Source organism: Branchiostoma floridae, chromosome 7 (assembly GCF_000003815.2).
Source record: "Branchiostoma floridae strain S238N-H82 chromosome 7, Bfl_VNyyK, whole genome shotgun sequence".
Lineage (NCBI taxonomy): Eukaryota > Metazoa > Chordata > Leptocardii > Amphioxiformes > Branchiostomatidae > Branchiostoma > Branchiostoma floridae.
In genome coordinates, this window is record NC_049985.1 from 10,542,732 (window position 1) to 10,565,801 (window position 23,070).

Genomic DNA, 23,070 nt, shown 5'->3' on the forward strand with positions numbered 1-23,070 from the left:
ATGGGGTGTGGCACATCGTCTCTCCAACAACAGCAAACACTGGTGGACAAGGTACGGAGGTGGAATCTAGAAGGCGATGTAACGTACATCGTAATTTTAAACACTATAATTGACTGGTCGTAACCGTAAGAGTTGGTTAAATTCATACACAAATTTACACATGTTAGCACCCTGCAGGAGAACTTTATCATATGTACCTGCATATGCATGTACATGTATATAACGTTACTCGATAAATAACACTTAGGGTGGCTAGCAAGTAGCATATGAAATATTAACAAGGTGCGTTTCTGTCTTTTTTAAAATCCGCGGATACACAAAGAAGCCTGTTCACGAGTGCTGTATGAAGAAAAGATATGGGCAAAACCTATCCAAGGAATTAGGCTATATATAGTATTTTGGTAACATTGACCAGGAATAGAATTTCTACAATACTATCACAATCTTTCGTTAGCAACATTTTATACATTTATAGAGAAAAGAAGTATTACCTGACTGGTTACCTACCGTGCCGGAAGAGGAGAGGGAAGATTGGCCAGCCTACTGTCGAGTGTGTGATCTGGTCGATCATGGGCAGGTGAGAAATACTCCTACTTAACATTTCATGGTTAGCAGCTCTGAACAGAGACAGGCAGAAAAGGTGACCGGCGATAGAACGACTGGGAATTTGGAGAATGTTTGAAGTATGTATTGTATGTTCTTCCAAATGTGTCCTATCCCTAATGTGAGAAGTAGAATGTATACACCATTTTTGCGATACTACCTATCAACGGTTTATCTTAAGCTTAAGCCTATTAAAATTTGAGATTGGACGGCGATATTGGTGAACTTGCTTGCCTGTATTTACTTACCTCCAGGTTGAAGCGCCCACTTCGCCAACTCCTGAAGGGATGCTCACTTACACAGTACTGTGCAGCGATGACGTCATCACACACGTCATATACAAACCTACCACATTTGGGCACTGTGGCAGATTTGACCACCTTGACGACCATGCCGCAAAAGTAAGCAAGAGCTTTGTAGAGCATAACAGCCATGATAATTTTCTTAAGCAAAATAGCTTTGAAATGCAGTCTGTCTATGTCGTAGTCCTTTAAATCTTGATTTCTGAAAGTAGATTTCCATCACAATGTCAACAACAAGATGTTTGAAACCACCCCATAGTAGAAGGCAACATTGTCCATCAACTGCTATCCACAGATGACCATACTCACGACTACCTCCTAGCCATGGTTTGAAGAAGGTCTGGAGGCCATTTGTGACAGGGGCTTAATACATTTATATCTACTGATGACAGAATCATACTGTCACCCAAGCAACACCAGGACATAGCCAGTTTGATACATATATGATATATTCTGGTTCGTTTACAGGTCCCTTCCTCACTCATCGATGACTTCACGGCGTTAGTAACGTATTTGATCGGGCCGGCACGAACAGAGCTGGATCGGGTCCGCGTACTGTACGCCTGGGTCACCTGCCAAGACGTGTCGGTCAACACGGAAGGCGCAACGGAAGACACACCTGGCTGGTACCTGCACAAGATGAGGGAAAGTGAAAGTTACTACCATCTGTTGTTCTCCACTCTCTGCAGGTATCCTTGGGACCTTCCGTTACTTCTTATACTTCTTAGTTTTATCGGTCTTCATTTCATTGTACTCCTATCCATTTGCTATGCAACATGATTCATAATACCAACTGAAATGATACACGTTGTACTTAGACTAAAGAAATCATAGCAATGACTTGAAACACCGAATCATTTCATTTTTCACTTGTGTAGACGAAAACGTTCCTGACTTTTATGATCCTGGAAACAAATCGTTAGAAGAGACGAATAAGTTTATCTATGTTGGTTAGTACAAATGCTAACCCTATCCGTTTCTCACAGCCATGCAGGTGTTCGGTGTCAAACCATTCGTGGCTACGCAAAGACTGCTGACAAACCTCCAAACACGCAGTTCGCAGGGACGTCCCCTATCAAGCAGTGGACAGCTGTCTGTATTGACGGACGATGGGGCATAGTCGATACTCGCTGGGGCAGTCGTGACTCAGCTGAAGACATGACAACATCGCCATCATCATCTGACGACACAAACCAACACAACACCAACGAGTTTTACTTCTTACCGCACCCCGCGCAGTACCTGAGCACGTGCTTTCCCGAAGACCCGGATTGGCAACTCGTACTGAGTCCGATCGAAATCTCTGACTTCGAGACTCATGTTCAGTGCTGGCCTCATTTCTTCGCTTTCGGCCTGTCCTTGTTAAGTCACCACCGTGGGGAAGTGCAAACGACAAATGGACAAGCGAAGATCTACATCGGCTGCAATGAAGAAGACATTCGGGCGATAAACTTTGCCTACAGTCTGACAGAGTCTTCGGGGTCAGACCGTTGGGAAGGGGCTTCATTGGACAGATTCGTGCTGCAACAGAAGAAGAGAGACGCTGTCGTTTTCAGCATTCAACCACCGCATAGGGGCGAATATCTTCTCGAGATCTTCGTGGGAAGCCATGACGACAAGACGTGTTACACCGCTTGCGAATACTTAATTGTATGCGATGAAACTAGCAAGGACGTTTGCCCTCTTCCCGACTGGCCGGGCGATTGGGGCCCTGGGAGCGAGGCGGTTGCTATGGGACTCGTCCCGATATCCCACCCTGCATCCTGTGTGCGTTGTAAAAGCACGCCGGCATCAATAGAGTTCTCATTGTCACGCGAACTGGATTTCCTAGCCAAACTGTTCGAAGTCAACACGAAAGAGACACGACTACGACGGTACGTTGCTCACGAGGTAGCCGATGGTACTGCAACCTTCCACGTGATGCCCCCAAAACAGGGAACGTATGGCCTCGCAATCTACGCTAAGGAACGTGGACAGGCAGGGGCCTTTGCTGCGATGTGTAGCTACCTGACGATAGCGGAAGACATGGAACAAGATGCAAAGCCGTTCCCGGACGTTCCAAAGGGCTCGTTCGGGCCGGTTCAACCGAGCTTTTTGGACCTCGGACTGAGAACAGTGACACATCACAGTGCCTTCGTCGACTGCGAGTCAAGTGAACTGGACCTCAGGCTGAGTATGTCCAGAACTCTGCAGTTGAGTCACCAGCTTTCGCTGGAAAATGACAATGACTTTGGAAGCTATGTCTTTCGGCAAGTCGTAGACGACGAGGTCCAGTTCTTAGTCCGCTTCCCGAAGCCGGGAAGATACAGACTGGCCATCTTCGCAGAGGAGGTCTCTCCTGATGAAGACCCTCGGAATGTCTTCAACTACTGTATCAGCTGTACTGGTTCTGTGTCTCATGATGTACATCCGTTTCCTGATGTGGCTGGCAATCAGTGGGGAGAACGGTATCCTACATGTAAGGACTACGGCATCTTCCCTGCCAGTCACCCAAATGCGTACATAGAGACCACTTCTGGTGAGCTGGAGATCAAGTTGGAATCAGAGACGCACATCGATATTCTCCACTTATTCCAGCGGTGGAAGGAAGGGGCTCAGCCGGAAGATTTCTCGCAATGCGTGAAAGCAATGGATGGCGAGGATGCGGACAGGGTGGGAGTAAGAGTTTCATGTCCCCATGTCGGAGAATACAGCCTAGAACTCTTCGCAAGGATGTCCGAAGAGGAGGAACCAATTAACGTGTTTAACTACTTCATTGGCTACAAGGAAGAAGCAGCAGCATCAACTGAAGATGATGACCAGGCAACAACAGGAGAGAGTCCAGCAGGGCCATCGACAGAATCGCCCGGGGAAGCCAGTGATACGCTTACCCTGCTTGGTTTGTCGAAAAAGAGCCATCCGGAAACGAACATAATGAACAAAACAGGTGAACTTCTCATCACATTTGGAAAAGCTACACCTCTGGTATTCTCACAAAACCTCAACATGAAGACAGAAACAGGCACTGAAGAAATGGGCGACTACGTTTTCAGACAGGTGCTCAACGACGAAGTCCACTTTCGCCTGCGTTTTCCTACTGTGGGTGTGTACAACTTTTCCGTGTCTGCAGGTGAAGTAGGTGGGACCCTGGAAGAAGTCATCAAGTACACCATCAACTGTACCGCACCTAACCAGAAACTGAGCCCATATCCGGATGTAGACGGCGACCAGTGGGGGCTGAAGCAGCCGGATGCCAGTACCATCACGCTAAAGAGTCACCCTGCCGCATACATCAAAGCCTCGCAAAGGCTTGATATCGTAATAGAGTCAACCGCACCGACACAGTTTCAGCAACGTTTTTACTTGCGGACAAGGAAGGAAGGAACGAAGAAACTCAAGAAGAAAGACGTTGGTGACTTTGGATGCCATAAGACCCTGGACCAGGGCAAGAAAACGGTAGTTGTGCTTCACTTCCCGAGGGAAGGCGACTACACATTACAGCTATCGGCCTGCAATTCAGAGAGTCAGAATGTGATCAACTATCTGATCTACTGCGACATGCCAATGGATCCTTGCATACCGTTTCCAACGGTTGAAGACAGAAGATGGGGCCCGGTCTATTCCAACTGTGAGTCAAACGGCTTCACTTTGAATAGTCATGAGGACCCCTTCATCACCTCCGACAACGAAGAGCCAAGGCTCAGCTTTGGTGCACCAAAGTCTACGTGGCTTCGTCACACATTGGTGTATTGCTCCGACAAGGGACAGGAAGAAGACGTGTCGTCGTTTGCGTTCACACAGGCTGATCATCAAGACACCGGACACGTAGTTGCATGGTTACGTCTGCCGAGTGTCGGCTTCTACAGGCTTACCATACATAGCAGAGCAAAGAATGAGACAGTTCTGGTCAACTATCTTTTGGACTGCAAAAAGCCGATGAAAGTCTGCCTTCCGTGGCCAGAACAGCCGCATGGCTGGCCCATCGGGTGGCATCTCTTCGAGCCGCGAATGAAAGTCATCACAGCAGGAAAGGAGGTCAGATTCAGCGGGATCTTCCCCAACGTGTCGGACGTGGCAGTCATATTGCCAACAGGAGACCGCGTTCAGCTTAACGAACAAGAAAACAGTAAGTGGAAAGGAACTGTGACAATTCCAGTAGAAGCACAGGCTGGAGACACAGTCACATTAGGGATTGTAGTAGACAAACAAACTGGCAAGCACCAAGAGGTTCTGAGGTATATCATTGAAGGAGGAGCAAAGGAGGCACCCCATGTTGAAGAGGGTGCAAAGGAGACATCCCCTGCTGGTGCTGAAGGTGGCGGTAAAGTGGAAACCCCACCAGAGGTAGAACAGCCAGAGGACTACAGAGCAGTCTTGAAGAGACACAAAAGTTCCATAGCAGAGGTGATGATTCCACGCGAGGTCATCAAGAAGTTTGAAGAAGAGGGGATCATCAACGAATCGGAAGCGAGTGAGATGGACACACAGCTGCCTGTCAACACGCTGGATGTCAACAAGTCTTTGTTGAAGGTAAGTTATTCCTGGCTTTTGATAAAAAGTTACAGTTGTGTTTATCTTAATATCGTTTAGTACACTTGTGAGAGGTAAATGACAAGGTAAAGACATTTCTTGATTCTGCAAACTGAATAGGATCAAACACATGTCATTCTTCACCAGGCGGTGATGACAGAGGGAGAAGACGCGTTCGTGACTTACCGGGACATGATAGAGGAGACCGGGCAGAAGGAAGTGCTGGAGCTCATCAAGGACGTGGTCGTTGAACCTGCCACTTCCGATACAGGTACAGCAAATCTAGATACCTATTTTTTCATCACATTCATCTAGTTAGAATAGTAAATGGTAATTCAATCTTAGTATTGTAGGCAATATTACATTAATACTGAAGAAATATGATCTTTTAAAAGTATGAGACCGTATTGCTATAGGGTGGGTAAGATACTAACATAAAAAATGGACTTCGTCCCTGGGTGGGCTCGAACCACCAACCTTTCGGTTAACAGCCGAACGCGCTAACCGATTGCGCCACAGAGACAGCACACCGTTTTCATGGGATACTTTCAGACATATAGGTTTGACCAGGGTACGATGTGTTTCCAGACAATAAAATAAAGAAGAAGATGAAGGAGGCCATGAAGTCCAGAAACAGGGCAAGGCTGAAGAAGCTGATTGAAGAGTACAAATCCAACGCACTCGACGAAGAAGATGACGTCTTCAAAGAAGCAGTAGACAGGCTTGAACTTCTCGATGCAAAGCAAGGTACATATCTTAAACAACTCAGCGTATCTTTATACTGAATACTTGTCAAAAACAATTGTCAATTTGTCTGCGTATAAATTGTCCTTGCAAACAGGACAGCAGAAAGAATCCTGGCATTGTGCTGTTTGGTCTTCTTTACTGTAACAGCATCGGATGTTTTCCTATTTTGCTATTCTTCGCAGGTATACTGGACGCCATCAATGAGAGAAAGATACCGGAGCTAGAGCAGACCATCGCCGTTGCTAGTGTGTACGAGGAAGTGCTCCAGTCCGACCTTCAGGAGGCGAGGACACTCCTGGAGAGTCTGAGAACCCTGGAGAGGCTGCGTCATGACGTCATGAGCATGGACGAGCGGACCCTGTCGGAGATCAAGCGCTACAAAAACCCTCCGCCAGAAGTGCAGACAGTCATGAAGGCCACCCTAAGACTGCTCGGGGACAGCAAGAAGCAGACAAAGGTATTATAAAGTGTCGCTCATATGGCACCTAAATGTACTTTCAGAACTCTTGTATTAGATTAGCCGTTAACATAAATCAGCCAACCAGCTGCGCCGTGTGCCTGCGAAGCTGGTGTGTTACACCGAAGGGCGATTATACCGGCTATATAGATACAGATACAGATCAAGTCTAAATTGATGTAGTTTGGTTTTGCCTATAGATAAAAAAGACACTTATAAACAAAAACGTAAAGCTCCAAACTATACGATATTAGAGAGGTTGCTTCATGTAGGAATAACTATATCTTCATTCATATTTGTGTATCTGTGTCTAAATTCATATCTGTACTTAACATATGCTATGTCTTTCTATCTATTCATCTATACAGCGCATCCACTATCTACATCTAAATGATCGATCTATTCATATGTACTATAGTGCATCTTTCTTTGTACTAACAATACGTGTCGTTTAACAGAACTGGAGGCTAATTCTAATCCACATGGGCAAGACGGGCCTCCAGAGCCTGAACCACCGTGTGGGGCAGTGCGAGCCGGAGAGCATCTCCCCGGAGACGGCAGCTCAGGTCAAGAAGATACTACAGGACCTCAGCCTGGAGAGCGTACGTGACGTCAGTACAGGGGCGGCCACGTACTATGTCTGGGTAAGGCAGAGGCAGACATGTTTTGTCGTTAATGACGTATTGTTTCAGTATGGGGAAACCAAACTGTTTGGCAACTAAAAAATGGACTAATCGAAACCTTCGGCTGGGTAATACCCCTGTCACATTTGGTGAAAATCGATCGGACGACGATTCTGCGGCAACCGCCCGAGCCTCGCTTATCATAACAACTTTATTGCACAACAATTGTACAAGGTACAAAGTATGGCTTATATGTGACAGGGACGGTTTTCAGGTGAAAAATACGCGTAACCCTTGCTCTGTCGATCTTAAATATGGTCGATTTTCCATCGATACGCCCGAAGATCGTGGACAGGGGTATTACTACGTACTCCGCAGTTATCTGTTCCAATTGATATGGGCATGGGGCTTTATACACGTGTGACGTCAGCAATGGGTCAAAGGTTGGAAGTCGATATCACCGTCTTGTAACAAAACTAAACTTTCCGTCGATTTAGTCATCGTGTGGCCTTTTTATAACCATATATTCTGTTTAGCTAAATGCAATTTACTCTATACAACATGATAATGACCAAAGATTTACTTCCGGACGTTTCGAGTGACGCCCATCACTCTTAAGCTTTTTCGGCGTTACAAGAGTGATAGACGTTATTCTAAAAATCCTGCAAGTAATTTCTGATTTTTGTCCATTTGTAGAGATTGAATTGCTTCCAGATATAGTTTACCTGGATGTCTAACCTTCATACTTTTGTCTTATTGTTGACTTGAACAGGCCATGGGGATGATAAAGGAGGTTGAAGGAATGAAAACAAAGGATGCTTCACCCCGGCCGCCATCTGCTGATTCATGATTCATGACTTTAATTCGTCCAATTTATGACCATTACACAATTTGTTTATAGCGTGACATGTGGTTGTTTTGCATTTAGTCAAAAGAATACATATTATGTCATCGATCCATCTATTCAAGAAGAAGTTTTAAAGTAATTGTGATTATAAGAGCGGGTCGAAAGATAAAGAATGTTCCATTGTGGGGTTTAGTAAGCAATAGCACTTTAGAAAGCAGTTTATTGAGAGCGCTTTTGTGTTGATTAATACCCAATGTAACCAGCAACACTGCACAGTGTCAGACATCTGGGGTTCTATAAAGTTCAGCGTTACAAAGTCTAAGTCTGCTGTTTGTGTACCAATGAGATGTTATTTGCCCATTGAACATTATTCTTATCTCCTTACAATGGTCCGTCACAACGCAACATTTACAAGGGGTAAAAAATAATAAATAAACATAAACCATGGAAAAATGTCATAGGTATGTCATAATCCCCATTTTCCTTCAACGAAACTGTTAACCTTCTTATATAACTTAACAAGAACCAAGCGTAGAAATAACAGAGATGTTCTTTAAATTCAACTGTTCTGTATGTATGTATTGTATGTACATGTTGCCATACACTGTATCCTGTACAGGTGTCATGCAATTAAGTTCTTCTTCTAACAAGTACAATATCATATAATATCATATAAGATACTACTTAATACTAAAACCTCAAACAAGCTTAAGTACATAATTCCAATCAAATGTGACATGAAACATCTACACTTCACGATGGAATCTCCAAGAACACGGTCATACCACAACTCGCCCTGTCAGAAAATGTAATACTAAATGTTAACTTCATTAAGTACTAGAATTTTTTTCTCGATCATAGTTTGTAAGTCCCACACTTAAGTCCGCATACCAAAGGTCAGCATCTATCAGTACAACATTTCAGATAGGGTATATGTTGCCTAGAGAACCATCACATGACCATGGCACTTGGGCATGAGTACTGTGGCGTACGTGTTGAATTGCAGATAACGTGCGTCATGGTGGCAAGTGGCGCTAGCGTCAACAACATATATTTGTTAACCTGCCGACTTCAGGCTCAGTACACAGTTGTCAGGTGTACTGAGTGGGCGTTCGTTCTGTGGTCGTAGGATGTTTCAGTTAAGGTGTTCAGAGAGCTGTCCATTCACGCACATTCTTCTAGTGAAAAGGAACGGTGACTGACAGATAACACTTTTACCATGGGAGTACTTGCGGTATCTCTTTGCTGACGACAACTTGTCCACGTTGCCGACACGGTATGCCCGTGCATTGGAACACAAACCGGTACATGTACACTGTAACCAGACGGCCCCAGCTACCGAGGATCACCGTTGAAAAGTAAAACTCTCCACGTAAACCAGAACTATCCCACAGAAAAGGTAGGTCATTGTTATATGAAACGTTCATACTAAGTTAGCGTACAAAAACTCGTCAGTCAATTTGCAAGTCGGATGTCAACCCTCCTGATCACTTGTAGCAGGTTTTGTTCACTACTTATTTCGGGCTATCTAGAGTAGTCTTGAAATGTCTAGTACGTGCATATACGACAGACACTTACGTTCGCGTACAAAGTATATATATATATATATTATGTATATATATTTTCATGAGAAAATATGAGCCATTTCTTCGAAAAAGCGCCGTAGCAAACCGCCGGTTAGTCGAGTTTTAGCGTGGACATTTCAGATACGAAAATTCAAAAGTGCTTTCACTTACATTTTCATGTGTACATTACGTGAGTAATTCATTGTGATGCATGGGCATCGTATTCGTCAGTTTGTCTGGTCTTTAGTGCTCAAAGCGGAACTAACATTACTTTACACAGGGCATTTCCGCTGTTTTGTACGCGCCAGTTGGCGCATATTTACCATGAATTCAGGTGCACTGTCCGTAGTCATGTCTGGAAAAAAAGCGAACACGATCCCGAGTCTGTAGGCTTGGTTTCTAATCCCCATTTCACCTACTAACATGGCAATGTTTTCAAAGGGATTACGCGTTTTAGTACGTATACCGAACCATGTCCATGGTGGTCGAATTGTCTAAAAGGGTTGGCCGTTAGGTGTACTCACGGTCGGTCTCTTAAAGCGATGCTGTTCTGAATTTGCACGTTGAATTTTCACTGTGTAGACTTCGCGATTTCTGTGTGAAACTGCGTGGTCTACACAGTTTTTTTACACAGATTTATGGTACACATTCTTGACCAACTGCCTATTAATTTGCGTTGTCTAAATCCCACCCAGTACTGAGAGCACTTCGGTACAAGTCCGACATAAAGCTAGACACAAACTTCAAAACTCAAGGCTAATCGTGGGTTAAACTTTAAGTCTAATGGGGTGTTTACCGTTTCCTACACATGCGCGTAACGTGTTTTCTTACGATGTGGGTACCTACGTGACCGCATACCATTAGTCCTGCTGACAGAGCAAATAGCGCTGTTTGATCACCATGGCAACACACAAACATCTGACGATTTCCTGGAAGCGCACCTGTGTACCAGAGAAATACCTGGAAATTTGGCGACAAGTATATTGACAACACAAAAAAGACCTTATCAACAAAGTTTTAGAGGACATGCTCCCAAGCCTGTGCCCTTAAGAAAGGTGTAAAAATGGGTACCTGACTTCGGTGGGCCTAAAATGTAATGGAAAAAAGGTTTGGGCTCCGCCTTCCCATACCGTATCCCAGACTTAGTGGAGAACAACATACTAGCCCTACGGTCTCGGTCTCAAAAAAAGGGCTATGGAACTACCTTTCCCTTATCAGGTCCGTTGTTCTTGATATGTGTTATCGCTAAAACACGTTATCAACTTGAGTGCAGCGCCATATTGTCCGGACTCGTCTGTCCAAAAGTATTTAAAAAAACGCACGGACGTTTAACATTAGACTACGGTGTTATTTCACTGATCATATTAGTTTTGTCGACTAGGGAGTGATATATTACATACACATGCTATAACATACTGTATGTGTTTGTACGACAGGAATCACACTTAGCATTGCATTGCTCATATAACAAGGTCACACACAAGGGGGCCCAACATCGACCTTGACCTTCGTCTTCCCCTACACACATACCAAATATCATCGTAGTCCAAGAGTTTCTAAAGTTGTGCTGACTACACATATACGGATATCCGGAAACACAGACATACAAACACACACCAAAAACTATGCCTTTATTTTTCATTGAGGTAACAAGTTCAGTGTAAATGAAAAGGCGTGCCTGAAACATGTTTTTGTACGCTTTAGTGCTTTCATCATTCATGCGGAGCAAACATCGTTATTTGTTCAAGTCCACAGCAAAGCTGGCGACAAATGAAGTACGCCTTAATCAAAGGCATGTCTTTTTTCTTTGGACCGCGGGGGCAGTTCGTGTATAACTCTGGTAAAGAACCTGTATGTTTGTCACAGCAACCTGTATTCTAATAGAAAGTATGCGCATGCTGATAAACGGACAACGTGCCCAATGATAATGTATTTGTACAGGTAACCATATCATTGAAACACTATGGGGTGTGGGTCATCGAAAGCCACCGAGACTGTAGTGAACGTACCAACAGTTACAAGAGCTGAATCCACTAAGAAGGTCAACACGGTAGTTACAGAGTCGCTAGTACAGGTAAGTAACACGAAGTTATAATGAATTTGTATGCATTCATGCTGAAATATTTGACATGTAAATGTACTTACATGGCGTTATAACCTTCACAGACACTTGTTTTTTTTTGTTGACGTTCCAAAAGCTTTGTTATAGCAGTATTGTTTGAAGTATTTTCCATATCAAAAAGGATTTCAAGTTCGCCATTACATTGGCCAGTGTCCTTGCAATGTGTTTGTAGTTCAAAGCCTCAGCGAATGATGAAGAACACAACGACGATGCAAATCAGGCCAGTAATGAGAGAACTGAGGAAGAACAGCCCTCAAAGGAACCAATACAGCCTATGCAGGTATGGCAACACTTGATAGAAATGTAGAATATTACATCTATAGAACGGTATATGTTATGACGTTAGGCATTGCAGAGACCAAAAGAGACAATCTACGGATGTTCTTTTAGAGTGAGAAGTGTGTTTACTGTATCAACACGTATTTACAGGACCTCGATGCAGCCACTGCCGAGGACCATGACGACTATGCACATCTGTCCAGTGAGACTACGACAGAGGAACCGCTCACAGAAGAACCACTTCAAACAGATACGCCTGCTGTACAGGTATGGAGTCCAAGCGGACATCTTCTAGCTGAAAGACATTGTTTAGATGTGGACAATTACAAGTACTAGTAGAAAGTTACTCTGACATGATAGTGAAATAGTCTTTCTATAAACATTAGAATTTTAGGATGTACACAGGTTTAATCATAACAGTGTTATAGTTTCCGCATTTCTTAAGCCAAAAATTTCTCAATGCCTTTGTGACGTTTTCTTCAATTACACAAGGATACAGCAAATGCCGAAGAGCAAAGTGGCGATGATCGACAGTCCAGCGATAAAACGGCTGAAGACAAGACTACCGAAGAACCAGCTCGGAGGATCAAGCAGGTACGACCACTAAATGAATACAATTCTTCCTAAAAATGTTGACACCATATCAACACGATGTAATTGCCATTCCAGACACTAGACTGCATTTGCACGAAAATTGAACGTGTTAATGGGTTTTTAGTTGTTTTCCTGTCGTCACAATTATGTTTCATACCTCAGGCGGTACACCAGCATGACTGGCTGGCCCCTGTGTCCGGAGCTGAACGTGAAGGCTGGCTCACCACCTGCAGCATGTGTGGGACCAAGGATGACGTCATTGTCGTCCCACAGATGACAATGACGTCAGATGGCCTGATGACGTACGATGTTGAATCAGCTGAGGGCGAGATCACCCATGTCGTCTGCAAGCCGAAGCCGTACTCAGATGAAGAAACATACGCGCAGCTGGACGCGCACGCCGTAAATGTGAGTATATTTGGATATATCACCAGCAATAGCAAATCAAAACATGCCTAAATACATCTGATCAAAGATGACTTAGTTATCATAATAAACGACTTCAGTCGGGTTTTAGAATTGAGGGGTCACGTGCATCTAAAAACTGCCGTATCACATTCTAGAGGTAATGTTAATACACCTACACGGCAACGGTCATTGATCATGACGATTCATGTACTTAGGCTAATCGGTCTCTGAACGGTGACTTCACGACCTTGATGACGTATCTGTTGGAACCCGCCCGGACCGACCTCGAGAAGGCACGAGTCATGTTCCGCTGGGCCACGGCACAGGACCTGGTCAACATGGAATTTCCAGGTGAAGCGTAACTTTGCATCTGTAGAAGACATAAATGATGCATTTGATGCAATTGTATCTAAACCATCTATGATAGAATAGACATTTGGTCCCACAATTGAGCATGGCCCATCGACAAGTGCCCTGTGTCTGCTTTGATCTGTTCGTCTTGTCATTTGAATTCTGCATTCTCAATTTTGCGGTAGTGTGTCACAGGATGACTCTTGGCCTGACTTTGATTCCATCTTACCTTTTCTTTGTCTTAATGGATATATTGTTTTTCACCGGCAGAGGTTCCAGTGGAGGAAACACCTGATTGGTATTTGCAGGGAATCAAAGAGGAGAGAAACTCGCATGTCACGCTTCTGGCTAAAATGTGCAGGTGATTCAATAACCCCCCTACGATGTTTTGATGTTACATATGGAGGTTCTGATCAAAATAGATTACCATGCAAAGGGGAATATCACCCCTCTATCACATTATTTCACTAATAGACACAGTCTTAATTCACCTTACTAGTGAAATAATGGTTAAATCAATCTATACAGTGATATTCACCTCGTCCAAGGTCTATGACTAAAGGAATATGGACGTAAATGACGAATTGACATACCGTTTCAGTATGTTACAAATGTCGGGATTGTTGTTGAGCAAGGCTGCGCTCATGAAACGCCCAGGTGGAGAACGTACCTCATCTGAACCTCCTTCCGGTGTCTTACCCTCCTAGCTCCGCTCGCGTATTCTCCAAGCAATGGTTGGTTCGCGGGAATTAGAAGTAGCAGGGAATTTTCCCGGGTCGCTCCCCTCTCCGGTAAACATCCCTGCCACTACTGATAGGGATGACTATGGGTCAGTACCGGTAAGCTGTTTTTCTTGTTGGACACGTCCAGGAACTGAACCTGAAAGAAAACCAGTAGACCGGATCTTATAATCGAAAATACAGATTATACAGGCATGCGTCATGTATTTTGGAGCTTTCAGAACGAAGAAACGAAGAGCGAAATAGTGCAGAGTTAACAGTTTTATTACCGAGTTACTACAATCAAACTAGGTTAAAAATAGAAGCAGTTAGTGTTGCTTAAATGACTCGGATAGGACTTTAAAACGTCAATCGATGTTGGGTACTCCAACAAACAGCGTCTTCCGAGCGAAATGGACGATTGTCTTGAGTATCGCCCACAAATTTTCCCAGATAAGGTCCAGGTTCAGGTCCGGACCTGGACCGAATCCTCTGGACCTGGACCGTTCCTGGACCTGATTTTTTTGTACCGGTACCCACCCCTACCCGCGACCCCAACCTCTTCTTCGAGAATATGCTCGCTGACCGGCCGTGCCTTTGGTTACCTTTTTTCGAACTCGCCGACATAACGCTCGACACCCGTTTATCCCATTATTTCACTAGTAAGAGGAATTAAGATTGTGTCTTTTAGTGAAATAATGTGATAGCACCCCTCTATCTCATTATTTCCCTAGTAAGACTACAAAGATTGTGTCTATTAGTGAAATAATGTAATATCATTATGTTAACCACTATTACATGTGAAAGTAGTTAACATGTTTTTCATTCCACTGAACCACTATTTAGAACTAAATAAGAATAATGTGATAATAGACAGTCGAATATGTGTTTATGTGGGCAATTGACAACAGACTTGGTATACACATGTCGGTAATTTTTCCGTCTAATGTTAGATATATGTACTTTCGTTTCTTATATCCAGCTTTGCCGGGCTACAACACAAAATAGTTCATGGTTATTCAAAAGGCGTGAAATGTTACCCTGGGACGAAAATGGAGGGCGGGGGTCACAGAGGGAGCTGGGTTACCGTGCTAACAGACGGTCGCTGGGGCTTCATAGACTCGGCATGGGGATCGCATCACGTCATAGACGATCTGGACAAGACAGTCAAGGATTTGGAGCAAGTGTATGCCTTCAACGAGTGTTACTTCTTACCCAACCCACGTCACTATCTCAGCGCCCATCTCCCAGACGACGACAGACATCAACTTATTCCCGCTCCTGCTCCCTTTAATGACTTCGAGCCGCATGTCAACTGCAGGCCACACTTTTTTGTTCATCACCTGAAACTGCTGAGTCATCATCATGGGCTGGTTCCTACCGAGAATGGCAAGGCGGTGATCTACATCGGCTTCAAACCAGAGGACTACAGTACCATCAAGTTCACGTCCCGTATGCAGACCATGGATCGGCAGTCCACGTGGAAGAACATCAAACTGGACAGGTTTGTGCAACAAGACAGGAAGAGAGACGCAGTGGTCTTCACAATCAAACCACCTGAGGAAGGGAGATTTCTACTCGATGTTTTCGTCGGCATGGAAGAAGACAAAGGAACGAAGTATGCCTGCGAGTATGCCATAGACTGTGTAAAAGCAATGGCAGAAGAAGAAAACAAACCGCTTCCAGAATGGCACGGTACCTGGGGACCCGGTGTCGACGTTATGACAAAAGGTATCATACCAGTGTCGCATCCAACCACTCTTGTTGAGTGCCCTGAGGGTCGAGCGGCTATCCAGTTCAATCTGCCTGAACAAATGGAATTCATCACAACCTTGTTCGAAACAACAACTGACGAGAAACACCTGAAGCGGTACGTAGCTCATGAGGTCGTAAATGGTGTGGCCACGTTCAACGTCATCAATCCGTCACTTGGCAACTCAGGATTAACGATATACGCCAAGGGTCAAGAGAACGAAGGGAAAACTTTCCGGCCTTTGTGCACCTACCTAGCGTCCACAGACAGTCCTAGTGAAGAGGTGCCCTTCCCAAGTGTTGCTAATGGTATGTTCGGACCTTGCCTCCCTCACTTTTCGGACATTGGGATGTCAACAATGAGCCATAACAGCGCATTCATTGATTGTGACGACGGTGAACTAGAGATCAAGATGGGCACCAACAGAATCCTTAGTGTCTCGCAGCACCTGACATGGGAGACGCTCGAGGAAGAAGTCAACATGGACAACTACTGTTACAGTGAGGTACGAGATGGTGAGGTGTATTTCTGGCTTCATCTTCCTAGACTGGGCAAATACAAGCTAGCAGTTTATGCAGAAGAGGTTGGACACAAGGGCAGTCTGCGGAACGTGTACAACTACTGTATCAACTGCACAGGAACAAGGGAAGGGGTTAAGCCATTTCCACCAATTCATGGAAATCGTTGGGGGAAACAGTTTCCTGAGTGTACAGACCTCGGCCTGACAGCAACAAGTCATCCAACAGGTTTCATCGAGGCAGAGGAAAAACTTGAGATCGTTCTTGATTCCACAAAGTCATTGGAGTTTGTTCATCACCTAAAGTATTGGGCAACGGAGGAGATTGAGGAACGCATGGAGGATTTCTGCTGTCATAAGGTACTCAACGAAGGAAAGACAACAGCAGTGCTTTTACAGTTCCCTCACGAGGGACTTTACATCCTCCAGTTATACGCGAAGGAAACGGGGACAGACGGCGTCTACCATAACGTGGTTAACTATTTGATTTCGTGCAAGAAGTCGGCAGCAGGTTGCGTGGGATTTCCAGAAGTGTGGAACAAAAGATGGGGACCGCTTTATCTCCACTTTTCATCCATGGGCTTGAGCCTTACAAGTCACAGAGATCCGATGATTCACTGTAGAACCGGAGCTCTGCAGATTTCACTTGAGAGGTCCAAACCAGTCCAGTTCCTGGTCCACCTGTACCATTGTGAGAACGGTCAGCAGACTGATCTCCGTAACAATGTCTTCATCCACGATGATCTTGGCGACACGGGGAAGATGACGGCTAGGGTTCTTATGCCACACGCCGGTGACTACAAACTGCAGATATCCGCCAAAGAGGCAGGTGACAATAACTCGTACCCTACGGCAGTCAACTATCTCATACACTGTTCAAACGCCATGCACGGCTTCCTTGAGTTTCCGGAGTCGTTTTCAAACTGGGGACCGGGCTGCCACGTCCATGAGCCACAGATGAGGGCTCTACCAGCTGGAAGGGAAACGCACTTCAAAGTCACAATCCCAGATGCTGTTGATGTAGCTATAATATCGCCAGACGGTAATTGGTCACACCTGACGGAACAAGAGGACGGCACATGGGAAGGTGACGCAAAAATCCCTGGAGAGGGCTTTGTCGGCAAAATCATCAAACTGTCTGCGAAGATCAACGACGGGAAAGACACCTACTGGACGATTCTGCAGTACGCAGTAGGTAAGAAAAAAAAACGGTTGTTTAAACCATTATTACAGCTTGACTTTGAAGCATATTCTGTCATTTAAGAAAAAGGAAGGGCGAAGGTGCTTTTTAGGAGTTTATGAATAGATATATTCGCTATCATTTGATAACGCCGGTCTTCTGTTTCTGTCGTTTACAGGAGAAGAGTCGTCTCCGGTACCTATCATATGGGAAGGCGAAGACGTCGAAGAAGTTCAAGATGTATCAAAAACTGAAGAGGAGCCAAAGCTTCCAACTGACAGAGAACAAGAGGATTCAAGAGATGAAGAGGGAACAAAGTCTTCAAGTAACGAAGAAGACGGAACAAGAGATGAACAGGAGGTAAAGTCTCCAACAGACGGAGGACAAGAGGATTCAAGAGATGATGAGCAGCTGAAGTCTCCAAGTAACGAAGACGACAAATCAAGAGATGAAGAGGAACCAGGGTCTCCGGTAGATGTAGGACAAGGTGATTCAAGAGATGATAAACAGCCAAACACTCCAAGTAACGGAGAAGACACAAGAGATGAAGAGAAGTCAAAGCCTGCTACTAATGGGGAACAAAATGACACAACAGTTGATGAGGACCCAGAGTCTTCAACTAATGAGAGAGAAGATGAGTCAAGAAATAACGAGGATTCGAATCCTTCAAATGGAGGACAAGACGATTCAAGAAATGAAGAGGAGTTGAAGAATCGTACTGATGGAGAACATAATGAGTCAATAGACCACGAGGAGGCAGAACCTTCAATGGATGGTGAAGTAACGGATGAAGACGAGACAGAACTTTCACCTGAAAAACAAGGTGACGTAGGAAATGAAGATGAGCTACATGAGCCAATCGATGGGCAAGAGGAAGACTACAAAATCGTCTTGAGACAACACCAGGCCACAATCGAGGAAAAGATGAACCCAACGATGGTCATACAGAGGCTCGAACAGGAGGGATTTGTGGACGATGAGGAGGCAGAAGAGTTACTTCAGATGGTACCGCAAAACCTCCCGGAAGTGAACAGGAATATCCTGGCGGTACGTGCTATTTCCTCGTCGTTGTTGCAAGTGCCCATCAATGGATGAATTTCAATACCTATATTCCATGGCATATCTTTTCAAAACTAAGGAGGGCTAAACAGTTTTCTGTACTTGTTATTAAACAATTGACTTGAGCATTTGTATATTTGCACCTTTAGGTTGTTACTCGTGAAGGAGAGGACGCATTCGTCGTCCTCCGTGACGTTATGGAGGAAACCGGTCAGGTCCAGATTGTAGAGCTGATCCAACACGTGGACGTGGAAGCGCCGCCCGACGATTCAGGTTTGTCTCTACAATTAATTAGTGATGGTAAAACATTTTGTTTCTTTCTGCTTTATTTTGAAATGAGTAAGCTCCAACTTTAACTGGCAATGAGATTATAAGGATTTGAAGGTTTCTGAGGGTAGAAATGTTACATAAATCTACTTTTAAAAATGGTGCAAGAGCATACCAGTCGTCTTGTGATATAACTTCTCTTAGCTGCACGGGTGAAGAAGAAGCTGCGAGATGCCATGAAAGCCAGGAACAGCAAAAGACTGCGAAACGCCATCGATGAGTATAAGGAACTAGGCCTCAGCCCGAAGGAACCCATCTACAAGGAAGCAAAGAAGAGGTTAGGCGTCCTGGAGGGACTCCTGCAGCACCGGCACGCCATTCTGAAGATGGAGCCAAAGACCGTCTCTGAGATCAGAGGATACAAGCGCCCCCCTGCGGCTGTCCAACAGGTCATGACGGCTACATTCCTCCTTCTTGGTCACAGCAAGAAGGAGACAAAGGTAGGATTTCTTCAAAAGACGAAAGTGTAATCATGTACATATCTGTATCTGTATCTGTATCTATATAGCCGGTATAACCGCCATTCGGCGTAACACACCAGCTTCGCAGGCACGCGGCGCGGCAGCAGCTGGTTATATTACACTGAACGATCCGTCACACCTAACTTTTGCACATCTAACTGCAAGCGTTCTTAGGATATAGATAGCCGTATGGAGATTTATAAAGATAAGGCAAAAGAATACATCTCTGATGTCGATGATGTACATAAGAAGGAACAGAAATGTCTTTGTGGCATTTTGATCTTAGGTAGCGTCAAAGTGTGCAAGAACGGCAATTTCTTTCATTGAGTGACATTATATTTATATTCTTCTTCACTACAGGAATGGAAATCCCTGCAGGCACTTATGGGCAGGACAGGCAGGGAGAGTCTTAAACGACTAGTCAAGAAGTTCCAACCAAATGATGTTCCACACGGCAAAGTAAAAGCGGCCAAAGCAGAGCTGAAGGATCTGACGAAACAAGACGTCCATGGCGTCAGTGCAGGGGCGGCAACGTTCTTCGTCTGGGTAAGTTTCACACAACCATATTATCTTGTCGTTTATGAGAAACAGACTATATCTAAAGGAAGGAACCACCTTCCACTGATAGTACAAAGACTGCCATTCATGGAACTACGAACCGGTCGATAAACAATGGTAGGTAGAGGCTGAAAAGTATCTATGATCAAGATAGAGAAACAGAGCCATCAGTAGTTGTTAATGATGTCAATTCTGTTTTGCAGGTAACAGAAATGATAGCTGATGTCGAGGAGAGGGGCAAATCGGAGTAAACTATCAGCTATAGGCAGCGCATCAGCTATCATCTTTTTTGACGTAGCTCCAATGTTGATTGTTATGTCACAATCTAATATGACAAATACTATTCTAAGTTAGCCTGTCAATTTGGGCAGTTGTTGTGTAATGTCAGTCATATGTCCAATTCCCATAGTCAATTCAAATTTAGCCACTGAGTGATTGTTACCCCCTGGGTGATTGTTTTCTTTTGCTCTAATAATGTTTTGAAGCCTTTGTAACAATCTAAGATAAGTACGTTGACTTATGTTTGTGTGCCATGAATATATGTCTCACAACAAAAAAGCCAATAATGATAGCTGTAAAATGTAAAACGCAATGGTACCAGATTAGCTACTAAGTTCATGGGGTCAATAATCCAAATCTACCATTTAAAAAAATGGGACAAATTGTTAGAACATGTTCTAACATTGGAAAAAAACACATTGATATTTGTACAGTTAAATTCATAATGTTTTCAACATATATCAATACTTTCATACATGTTTGAAATGTCGTTTTTAAATGTTGAAGAAGTTTATTGTGACTGAAATATTGCTTGATTTAAAACTAAATAGTTTAAACTTATCACAAATATTGTATTCATTTAGAAATCCTCTAAAATCTACTAAATTGATCGCTGTATATAGCAAATTCACTATGGAGTACGCTTTTGTTGCATTACTTTCTTTTATGCAAATACAATAAATACGGTGACTTTACTTCATAACTCCGACATAGTGAACATCAGAAACAGAAAGGAAATCGCCAATATGTAAATGCTATTTTTGTTAGTTTATGCATACCTCACATCGATCCTATAGGCTGGTGTAATATGTGGTATGATATAACAATGAAGGCTAACATTGTCGATATGGTGTAAAAGGTTAAAATATATAGTCTTGTATTCGTGATACAGCTGATTGCACAAGAGGCACGCCTATATACATGTAGTAAGAAAGCAATGACAAAGTAGAATGACACATTAGTTGTGACTGAGATTGTAAATTTTGTTTGGCTGGCGTCAGTTTAGAACCCACGACGCTTGTAAAACTAGCTTTCTAGCCAATCCTTACTTTCCTGTCTTAAGCGTTTTTTCATTGTCTACCTTGTGATGCAGAGATTTAATAAAACGTTGATCTCATAGTCATGATTCTCAGATATGCACAACAGCTATACGCTATGATAATGAGAAATAGATGTAGATGTAGGTCATCAGAAGCCTTTTTGGCAGACAATGATTAGTCTGAAGAGCCCACACCCTTGTAACTTTGCAGCATTAGCTCGGTGACTCCCGGATAAACCTACGGATGAGAAAACTGTCGTCAGTAGCTAAGGCCTAGCAAACAAAATGTTGTGTTTCAGCTTACGGTCCTGAAATAACCAGGGTCGGTAGGTAGGAATTTTCTTACATCCTCTTTTATTTGTTCTTTTCTTTAAGATTTCGGCCAGGGAGACCCGGATATCCAAGAAATACAGTTTATCAATGTAAAACCGAAATGTATCAGGTACTTTCAACACCACAGAAATGCATAGTACAAGCACAAGTACATGGATAAACATAACAAAGAAGTACAATGTTTATATTCTAACATCAATTGTTCGAAGCTCTATACTCTTAAACAGGATGCATGTTTTGAATTTCGTTTGTCCCTTTCCAGCGACCGACAAAAAAGGCTAGGGTCAGCAGGTTTTTGCAAGGGTCGGTCAGGTGATCAGATTGTTTGGAGCAGTTGATATTAGTTTCTATGGTTAAGGTATCGAGAAAGCAAAGACAAAGTTTCGCTGTCTCCTGGCAATAAAGTTACAATCATATACATACCATAGACAACAGCAGACAATCTTTTCAACAGGAATTATAGACTAATTGTTATCTAACAATCGATGATGATCTACGTTGAGCTGGCCAAGATATGGCTGGATATCGGGTAAAACGCTTTACTATGCAGTATTTCCTCATGATAGAAACTATAATTCTATGTGGATTACGTGTGCAGTACATAAAGAGGAGAGGATTACATTGATAAAGGAGAATATCTACCCAGGGGGTAGGAAAGTGTGGGAAGGTAAGCAGACCCTTCACCGGCCTCAGACAAAGATCAGGCGGTCTCTACAGCCATCACATCGTCATGCTGTACCCGAAGGAAAGGTATGTCATAACATATTGCTGGCAACAATATGAATATGGTGTGCCCGTACGCCACTACTGTCACGAGAAATTTGTAAACATATAGATATGACATCTACTTTGTACAGTAGTCAAATGCGGAGTCTTTAAGCGTATAACTCCGGCGTACAACTCCGAAGTGAAGTGATATCATCTATGTGCTGTAGCTGCATATGAGTACCACACAGATAAATTTTGTTCAGCACAACTTGGCACTATTCGATGGAATTATCGGTGTTAGAATTCAGACCCGTACTTCAAATGTCTCCTTACTGAAAGCGATCCTATCAAACGATCCTATGCCCCCACCCTCTCTATGATATACACATAAATCATACAGGTCTCGTTGGATCCCATTGAATAGAGTAATGAAGAATAGACCATTTTCATGTACAACATTAACTCCACCATTGAGGTAGGCGTTAGGGTTCTTTACATCCAATATAACGCTAATTCACCTTTATCCGCAGGGTAACCTATATTCGTTGTTTGTAAGACTGCATTAGGGCTATCAGGTCGGACGGCGGTTTCGAACTGCATGATTTGAAAATATAGTACAATTTTAAAGCTCAGTCTGTCGATTTGATATCCCTAAATATCCTCATTTTAAAGATAAACAACAGATATAGGTCACCCCACGAATAAATGTGAACTAGCGTTACATGTAGTT

The 23,070-nt window shown here is 43.7% G+C and overlaps 2 protein-coding genes and 1 non-coding gene across 3 annotated transcripts; 2 read left to right on the forward strand and 1 right to left on the reverse strand.

Annotated features, from left to right (window-relative positions):
* On the forward strand, window positions 1-8,391 carry LOC118420003. The gene is made up of 10 exons (XM_035826706.1): window positions 1-51; window positions 476-577; window positions 858-1,004; window positions 1,374-1,594; window positions 1,892-5,414; window positions 5,562-5,685; window positions 6,003-6,161; window positions 6,344-6,618; window positions 7,077-7,262; window positions 8,014-8,391. Exons 1-10 carry the CDS (start codon window positions 1-3, stop codon window positions 8,089-8,091), a joined length of 4,866 nt encoding a protein of 1,621 aa, XP_035682599.1. The 3' UTR covers window positions 8,092-8,391.
* On the reverse strand, window positions 5,864-5,937 carry Trnan-guu. Its single transcript has one exon. It is a non-coding gene; the product is annotated as a tRNA-Asn (tRNA).
* A 792-nt stretch (window positions 8,392-9,183) lies between the features above and the next one.
* On the forward strand, window positions 9,184-21,482 carry LOC118420004. The gene is made up of 14 exons (XM_035826707.1): window positions 9,184-9,487; window positions 11,595-11,727; window positions 11,948-12,055; window positions 12,205-12,321; window positions 12,547-12,648; window positions 12,811-13,056; window positions 13,272-13,407; window positions 13,678-13,768; window positions 15,109-17,591; window positions 17,755-18,623; window positions 18,785-18,908; window positions 19,107-19,402; window positions 19,784-19,969; window positions 20,185-21,482. Exons 2-14 carry the CDS (start codon window positions 11,617-11,619, stop codon window positions 20,230-20,232), a joined length of 4,917 nt encoding a protein of 1,638 aa, XP_035682600.1. The 5' UTR covers window positions 9,184-9,487; window positions 11,595-11,616; the 3' UTR covers window positions 20,233-21,482.
* The last annotated feature ends 1,588 nt before the right edge of the window (window positions 21,483-23,070 follow it).

Excerpts from the sequence above, each read along its gene's own strand:
- LOC118420003 (XM_035826706.1), top strand. The coding sequence starts at position 1 with ATGGGGTGTGGCACATCGTCTCTCCAACAACAGCAAACACTGGTGGAC. Across the intron at positions 1,595-1,891 it reads TTGTTCTCCACTCTCTGCAG|CCATGCAGGTGTTCGGTGTC; the intron begins GTATCCTTGGGA and ends CGTTTCTCACAG. Across the intron at positions 6,619-7,076 it reads ACAGCAAGAAGCAGACAAAG|AACTGGAGGCTAATTCTAAT; the intron begins GTATTATAAAGT and ends GTCGTTTAACAG.
- LOC118420004 (XM_035826707.1), top strand. The coding sequence starts at position 11,617 with ATGGGGTGTGGGTCATCGAAAGCCACCGAGACTGTAGTGAACGTACCA. Across the intron at positions 12,322-12,546 it reads CAGATACGCCTGCTGTACAG|GATACAGCAAATGCCGAAGA; the intron begins GTATGGAGTCCA and ends CAATTACACAAG. Across the intron at positions 13,408-13,677 it reads GGTCAACATGGAATTTCCAG|AGGTTCCAGTGGAGGAAACA; the intron begins GTGAAGCGTAAC and ends TTTCACCGGCAG.